This window comes from Diadema antillarum, unplaced genomic scaffold (genome assembly GCF_040938485.1).
Source record: "Diadema antillarum isolate AM-2024a unplaced genomic scaffold, OU_Dant_1.0 scf00000042, whole genome shotgun sequence".
Taxonomy (NCBI): domain Eukaryota; kingdom Metazoa; phylum Echinodermata; class Echinoidea; order Diadematoida; family Diadematidae; genus Diadema; species Diadema antillarum.
In genome coordinates, this window is record NW_027270931.1 from 1,235,668 (window position 1) to 1,244,826 (window position 9,159).

Below are 9,159 nucleotides of genomic sequence, written 5' to 3' on the forward strand. Positions count from 1 at the left end.
GCAATAAATATCAGAGCAAAAACATTTTGTGTAGACCTATTGGTATTCAGACTAAAACATGCAACATCTGGAGTAAAACAGTATGCCATAAAACTTCTTCACATGACATGAATCACAAAGCTGAAGAAGATTCCACAAGACTGTATGGAGCAAGGCACATCTTGTGATCAGGCACTAGCATGTAGGTCTACTTCCAGTAACTTCTGGGTAGCTATAATACAATTGGCCAAGCCAAATGCTTATTTCTGCATGGTCCATGGCTACCTCGTGTGGATTAATTTCCCAAATAGCTCCCTCGACATGCACTACTAACGATTCATACACTAAGCAGGTCGTGACGGGCAGCATTTCAAGGTTCACGCAAAGTCCTGGCAAAATTGTGCTGCAGATTTTATCTTGTCATTTAATTTGCACCTTTGAATTTCAACGTATACTGTATATGGTAGGGCCTATCTGTATATTTAGCAAGTCTACTGTATACGCTATAATTTTCGCGTACATAAATTTTCACGGATTGCCGCTGTCACACATTTTCGCGAGTGATTAAATTCGCGATTGGGGGACCAGAGAAAATATGAAGTGGCAAAGAAAGTGTGAATTTTCAACTTACTAGCAAATAAGAATGATACTAGTTAAACACTGCATGAAAAAAAAACTTACCAAACTCTGCGAACTAGTAAGTTAGAATTCAACATTTTTGAAGTGGTTAAGTCCATCACGCTAGACGAGTGGTCCCCTTGCGATAATGGATTGGCTCTCCGCAGTATTCATAAGTAGACGTACGTGGATGTGCTATATTGTACGTAAACAAGCTTAGCCAGTATGGTCTGTTCGGTAAGCCGTGACATGGTATACTAGTACGTTGGTACTGAAATGTTCGTATCATCAAGGAAGGGATTCATTTTGGAAGGTAATATTTTCGCGTTGTTAATTTCGCGAATAGCTCCCAACTCGCAAAGATAAACCCCCCGTGAAATATATAGCGTATACAGATAATTTTTCGTGAATTGAGACTTCCCGACAGTTTTGCAAGTGGTTTAATTCGTGATAGTGGAGTACAGAAATGAAGGGAGACATGTCCGCATGCATGTCACATTCATGTCGTGGTCAGAGTATTAAAATAATTTTGCCTGTTGCTAAATTCACAAATAGCACCTGACTTGCAACATTCACAAAAATAAAAACCTTGCGGAATATGCAGCATAAATTGTAGAGAAGCAAATGTTGGAAAAGATGTCAGATGGAACATGTTAAATTCATAAAACCTGAAAAGAGCATAGAGTTCAAAGAGTAATTTGCAAACATTTACCAAATTTGAGAGAATATGGAACTTTTAACTGCTAAAACATGTTACAAACTTGCATGTATGAATCAATTGTGACCCGCGACAACGGTTTCAGGCAAAAGTCGCAAGAGCAAATTCCCTCCTAAGTGGGGTACAAAAATTTTGACCATTATTTTTGCCGATTTAGGTTTTTTGCAGAAATCAAATCTTTGATATGTTTTCTACATCTACACTAAATTTCATAGCATAAGACTAAGTTTCCCCTATGGAAATGGAATTTTAAGCACCCTATGTTGGATCGCACTCGTCACTTTCGAGTTTCTTTCGAACGACGCGCCAATATCCTCAGTGTTGCTACGGCGCAGGGTCTCGCATGCGATTGGCTGGTGCGTCGCATACATTTACATAATTTGGCTTTCGGAGACACCAGTTGCAGCGTTTGGGGAATGCTTTGTCCACGCGTGCACGATTACGTGCTCCATTGTTCTTGCTATAGTGGTTTATATACGCTCGCTCTGTACTGCGTGCTCTTCGTTTGGCTTTCTATCCAAACTACTAGTATTCTGCAGCAATATTCGACAACGGAAGTGAAACAAAAATCATGTAGCATGACATAATCGTGTGAAAAGAAAACTAAATATTCTCTAATTTCGTCTACTTGTTGTACATGTAGTAAAAATTATGACAGCAGACTGATTTAATGGAAGGTAGATGACAGGAAAGGAGCGGCCACACTACATGCAACAAATTCTATTCAAATACTACACATCAAGATCGCACCAAACTAATGAGTCATGTTTGTTTGTTTGTTTGTTTTAATTTAATTAGCACCACCGAACAAAGTAACATAATTATGCATGTCTTGTAAAAGCAAAACAAACAGGAAGCGTGACCCTTGCCAGCACTAGCAACTCTGCCTTCAAAATGCACCACAATGAAAGCGCGATTTGTAAATGTGTGGATTCGCCACCGCTCCTGTTACATGCACACGGCCATGGCATGTGGATGCCATTGCGTAATGCGTGCACCATACACATGTACATTGTACATGTAGACCATACGTGCAATATCGTATTCGCCATCTTGAAAGACGTACTGGTAAACAAACCTGAGCGAAATGCATTGTTTTTCGGCTCCATACGCTGAGCTCCGTGGAAGGAGCCCGGGAAATTTGACTCTCTCAGTGAGCCAATCAGAAGACGATGTGGTTGCTAGAGGCGGAGCTTAACATCGATTGGCACCATCGTACGGATGGGTGATTCTCCCCTCGCATCGCTGCTCGGACATTGTCTTTGAGAAAGAGGTGAATCTTCAAAGCCTGTTTTCTCGCAATTTTGTCAGGCTAACAACTTAAAAAGTGCATTTTATTTCTCTTTTTATGCCCACTTATGGTGCCGAAGAATACAGGTGTTTTATATCAATGTAAAGCTTAGGAAATGGGCAATGAGATTCAGTGAAAAAATGCATTTTCAAAATTCCTGACTTTTGCCTGAAACCGTTGTCGCCGGTCACAATTATAAATTTAGTAACAATAAGCTTTTCAGCATTTCTGCAATAAAAAACCCCAAACCTACCAAATTACCTGTACAAAACAACAATGGGCTCGAAAGAAAAATGCTTTATATTACTTTTGTATTACCCTACTTTGTGAAATACCAACGATAAGTTAAAAAAAAAATTGCAATAAAAGGACACATTGTATCACTCAAACTGTAGGAATACGGTTTCTAGGACTGTAATGGAAAATGTTGATTAGTGCTATGTGAATAGCAAAGCACAGTACTCCATCTGAGTGGGAGTATTTACCTTAATTTTGCTCAAGATATCTGCAGCTGTCAGATTTAGTCATCAGTTTTGGAGAAAGTGAGTCTCTTATCAGAGCTATACTTCCTCACATCGCACTGCTGTCAGGATGGGGAGGAATGATTGATAGGCCCCAAACTTGCAGTTTTCGTAGGGTTTTGAATTTCACACAAGTTTTGCGTTTCATACATTGAAGTATGGCGTATAACTGGATACTTGTCTGCTTATTCCACTTATCGTTGGGCAACTAGCACATCACTGACTCATGACAATGGCTGATGACTCATTCCAAACTAGGAAAAGTTATGAAACTCTCTCCCTCCCTGTTAGTCTCAGCTTCTCTAACACACATTAATTCACACTCACAGTACAGTACATGGTTAGAGACAAAAATAACATGTGATTTATGTGTCGTTTATGTGTGTGTGTGTGTGTGTGTGTGTGTGTGTGTGTGTGTGTGTGTGTGCACGCGCGTGTGCGTGTGTCAGTACACAGAGAAGAACTGATATGGGGCATAAATCCCCTAAAAATTGAGCAAGTGCAATGATTAATGTAATATTCTTGGTAGACTAACTGAAGAAGTGTTTGTTGAGTACTGAACACAAACTCACAATACAATCATAAGCAAAACCACTACCAACTTTATTATTCAACAATAAATACACGAGTCATGCAGCCAAAGCTTACCCACAAAATATCAAACGTGGTGTCCCCACTGTGACAAGTGCTACAATTTTTGTCTGTGGCTAAAAAATCTTTTAAATTTCTCAAAGCCACGTAACTTTAATAGAAATGTTAATGCTAGAAATGCAGTACATGCAGCAAAGTTGTTTAATGACATAGCTGTGGCTACGGTAGGCCTACTTTCAATCTCATGTGGTATATTCCCATTTGTCTCGTGATTTATGCCTGCTTGTGTGTTTGAGCAAAATATGCAAGTTTGGGCTTGCAAAAGTGGCACACAAAGATTTAAAGGCATAATTTACCATTTGCAGATGAAACAAAAACCCAGCATTAGTGCTGTAAAATAGTTCTAAAATATGTGTTAGGGATAGAAATAACAACTGTAAAAATTTGAATCCGTATAATCGATGTCAAGTGTTGTTAAATACACAAAATATAAACAATAGTTATAATAAAAATGTTTCCAGACTAAAGCGTATGGTATACAGTTACTGTTTATTGAGAAAAACACTGATATCTCCTTATATTTTAGGCTTTATTGCAAAAATTTTATATGGTACGATGTTTTATGATACAACAGACCTACACACATGAATCAAATGTGATATCTTAAACATTTTTGAAATCACTACTCCCAAAGGTAAACTGGACCTTTAATGCTTCATTGTATGAGCTGTTATTTTCGCGTGCAGACATTTTTGCCAATGAGGAGGCAACAGATATTACCCTAATGCATGGCGGCATTTTCGCCTGTTGCTAAATTCGCAGTCAAACCGTGATTCGCGAAATTCGTGAAAATTAATCCCTCGCAAAAATTACAACTTTTACAGTACTTGCCTATATATGCTCATTTATACAGCACACTCCATTCATAACAAAACCATTAAAGTAACAAAACTATAAAAAAAAATAATTATTATTATTGCTTTCATATACTTTACTATTCAGCTAAGACAAAATTTCAACATAACAGGAGAAAACTACCAGTCCTGAGGACTTTGTTATAATGGGAAAAGCCTGTAAACCCATACATGTATTGGCATCTGGGTGTGTGCTGGGTGTGTGTAGATGATAGGACGTTGGTGATTTCATAAATACCCATAACTCTTTGTGTGCTTTGGTATAAACCCCTCTGTGCCACACTACTCTGAGACCACAACGTACGAAGACTCTTGGAAAACATTTTGTTTTGAAATCCATATCTTTCTACCACAGCAACTACAGCTAAATGTTAGGGAAATAGAATCATGGAAGCTTTCATTGTACTGTGGCATTGGGTGAGTTATCGATTGGCTTGGGTGGGTTTGTGCTTTTTGAGCAAAGTATACGAACTGGGCACGCTGTCGACTGAGTAGGGCATGCGAAGGTGGAAGAGTTTGGGAAATACCATGATTTCCTTTTCATAAATTATAAATTGCTGAGGCTTGTATATTTGCGAAACCGGCAACTGGCATAGATACTGCTTTGAAAAGTGGTATTTTTTTTTTCTCATTCTTTCAATCAGATTTGCTGACATGAAGTCAACCACCTGATCATTGCCTTACAATTCCAAATTCAAAAAATACAGTATTATACAGTAATACATTGAAATTTGTTAGTATTTCATGAAAATGATGTGGCTAAAGGCCACACTTACAAGAAAATGCACCAAAACAAGTATTAGAATTGTTCATTATAAGATGAGGGTCCTCACAAATTAGCATAACAGGCTACGTATTCAGCACCAGAACATTTCTGCTGTTTGGTGATTCCATCTTTTTATCACAATTTTATAATTGTGTTCCCTATGGTACGGTTAAACATTCTTTTATTCAAGCCTCTCGTAGTTCACATGCAATCAGTTAAGTTTCAAAATTTTTGAAAGCCTCTTTTAATTGCAAAATGTAAAACTAATTCCTCTCTCAAATGGAAAAATTTTGTGAAATTTCCTTTTCATTTTGTGCAATCATAATGAATTAGCTTCATCTAACATGGAAAAGTAATGTAGACTTTTACACACTATGTAAACTATAAACACTCAGATTTAGCTCAAAATACACGCCCAAAAACTGTTATTGTATTTCAGCTCATGGTTGTCTTCTTAATGTGTGGTCAATGTCAAAAAGGGCACAGTAAAATGAAATTTGGATTCTCAGTTTTGTTGTCATATGAACAAATCCATATATCTGATATAAAACTATCGTCACTCTACACTTACGTTTTTCATGTTTCCCCAATTTCTGTGTGAGAATAATGGCAAAATCAGCTAAATTACAGTCTTTAGGAAGCCTTTGAACTGCGATTCATTGACAAAAATTAGGCTTACTATCAGCTTGCAAATATTTAGAGTCATTTTCATTTTCGATAATTCATACTAACTTGTAGATCTATGGTCTTTATGAGCAATGTTTTAAATGGATGCCAATGCCAAACTTGGTTTGGGAGTAGGATTATCAATAACAGTACAAGGGGTATCCTTCCATGTGTTTTCATTTTTTTTTTTGCAAGTTTTGTGTGTTGACCTGCAGTATAACTGCGAAACAGCAAACTGGCATAGATATTGCTCTGAAAGATAGTTATTTTTTTTTTCTCTCATTCTTTCAATCAGATTTGCTGTCGTGAATTCAACCATCCGATTGCCTCATAATTCCCAATTCACAAAAAACACTGAAATTATAGTTAGTACTGTATTCATTCTTCTCTGAGAACTTCATGATGAATTACGCTAAATAAGACACACATCATCTAAAAGTTCAGATCATTCTAATTCTGATATCACAATTATTTTCATTAGTTGTAAAAAATCACTGCCATTTTTTGACCTAATTGCTCTGTTCGTTTAAAAATGTTGCCTTTTTCCCACGGCCAGCATGTGATGAGCAAGGTAGCCTGATCATGCATAGGCCCTATGTACAAATAACACACCAAAGTTACATATAATATTAGGCAAGGAAGCTTCTTGCTCTCTGGAGTTATTTTCATGATTTGCAAGACTTGTTCTGGAAGAAGTAGACTGATATTTTGAAATACCTTACGCACCAGATACGTATTAATTTTAATGAACTCCCAAGTAAAAAGTCGACTTAATCAACAAATCGACTGCATGATCATTTGCTGCATGTGACTGTCTCATAACTTCATGCCGTGTGTTCTAGGACTTGGAACATTCCATTCATATCTCCTGTAGAAAGTTTATCTAACATGCACATACACGGATGCAGTGTCTATGTGCGCTGCATGTAGTGAGGCATATGGACCCCTGCAATGAAATGACACTCAGCGCTTCTCTCTTCCTGAGAGATGATCCTTCTAATTTCATAATCGATCCTTTCTTCATTCATGTAGGCGTCAGACTGTGTGCATTGAAATAGTGGAATTGCGCGCTACTAGGAGACTTGCAGACTTGTTTTTTTGTGTAGACAAAATACAGAGACGTTTATGTCTTTCTGGACCATACGATGCGCAGTAAAATTCAGAGTTGCCAATTTAATGATTTTTCCAAGGCTTATTTGGTTTAAGTAAGAAAAGAATTCCAGTATTATTATGCACTGCTAATGAGAGGAAAAGACAAAAAATGTGTGTGAAAAATATACTATCATTACTCTCTTGACAAACTTTTGGTATGACAACATTAGTGCTTTCTTTTTATGTACTGCACAATGTGCTTTTCAAGGATGGTTTTTGAATAAGATGGTTTGCAACTTTTGCAGACAATCTTCTTTCAGGGAAAATAACAGATGTGAAATACCGGTATATTATGTATTATTCTTAATAACCGGAAACAAACATAACATCATTCCCACACCAAATATGGTGCAGCCCAACAACTCAATTCAGCAATAACCTTGGATACCTGGTAGTGCTTGCTTACAACTTTCAAATATATGCCATCTTCTACAGGTAGGCCCTACTGTTTTCCTCTTTCTCTTACATATATTTATCACTGTTTACACCTGAACAACAAGATAATTATGTCACATTTAAACAAAGAAAAAGGAAGAAAATTCAAATAGATTTAATACACAGTTAGTTAGAGATACAATATGTATATCCTTCAAAAATTTTCTCTAGTTTGACATTTTCAAATTCGATCTTTTGTAAGACATGCAAAGAAAATGAAGTAAGAATTCTATAAGAATTTCCTGTTGAACTATTGACAGCTCACTTTAATTGACAAAAAAAAAAAAAGTTTACCGATATCAAACAAGACGAGAAAATATAATGGCTCAAACATCGAACAAATGTCACTATAATTTATGGAATCAAGAATATGTCAATATCACGATAATATATTAAAATCTTGACCCAATTTTAACAAATGTTTCAAACACTGATAGAATAGTAATTGTTTATTGCTGCTATCTTCAGAAGCACCTTAATGATGAAAAAAATCACAGCTAGTTTTTTTTTTTTTTTTTTTTACTCTTCACTGCTGGCCAAATATTCACTCAACACATCTTTTCATAAAGAAAAAGAAATTATTAAAAAGTGTCCCATCCCTCTTTCAACCACAGCACACTCAGTCAATAACTCCAACAAATAAATACCATGATGGACTCGGCATATTTACTGTCAGCAGGTGTTTTTATTCACATCTTCTATCTGAGGAAAGATTAGAAAGGCACTCGTCACAAACACACACACAATATGACATCAAATTGCAAGAGATGCATTGCACAAGCTATATCAATTTCTACATTTCTCTTTTCGAATTATAGCTGTATGGTTATTATTTTCCTGGGCCTCAGTTTTCCTTTCATGCAGGACCACGAGTTAGTGGATCCGGACATCTTTACTTTTACGGAGCGAGCAACTCTTGAACAGCATACCAACAATAATAGGCGCGGAGCGCCGTATCGACCCCTCAGCTCGCCCCACCACCGACTACAGTAGTTCACACAGATTGAAGGATTAATTTCCGTGCGCGAGGGGCCGAGTGACGAAAGCACGCCGAAGCACACGCGTGCTGCTAGCATGATCGTCACCGATCAAGTGGTCGTAAAACACACATTCTCCAAATTCAACCACATAACACCTCACAACAAGCACAAATCTAGCATCGTTGATCATAGATCTACGAAAATCTATAGTAATCAGCACTACTCCTTCCGCATTAACGTAATATTCAGCTTTTTCGTACGTGATAAAGCCTCACCTTTTCGTTCGTCGCCATGTTGCGATCGTGCAAGGAAGACTACGCATGCGCATTTGCACAATCTCTCTAAAACTTACTTGGAGTTTGGTGAAGTAGCCTCTGATAGCATGATCGGCCAGAAATGAATTTCATGTTTATGTCCGTTAATAACTTATCTACTTAAGTTTTGTCGATGAACTCGTCAGTACTGTACATAAACTGCTGACTTCATAATGTTTGTAAACTACCCTTTCGACCGGGAGAGGGAAAACGG

General features: G+C 37.3%; 1 protein-coding gene across 1 annotated transcript in view; it reads right to left on the reverse strand.

Moving 5' to 3' along the window:
• LOC139712709 (histone-lysine N-methyltransferase EHMT2-like) overlaps positions 1-8,925 on the reverse strand; it is a 98,025-nt gene extending 89,100 nt beyond the window's left edge. Inside the window, exon 1 of the mRNA XM_071624515.1 lies at positions 8,907-8,925. Within this exon, the coding sequence (XP_071480616.1) occupies positions 8,907-8,924 (18 nt within the window). The 5' untranslated portion in view covers position 8,925. The remainder of the gene's footprint in view (positions 1-8,906) is intronic.
• Positions 8,926-9,159: the final 234 nt, after the last annotated feature.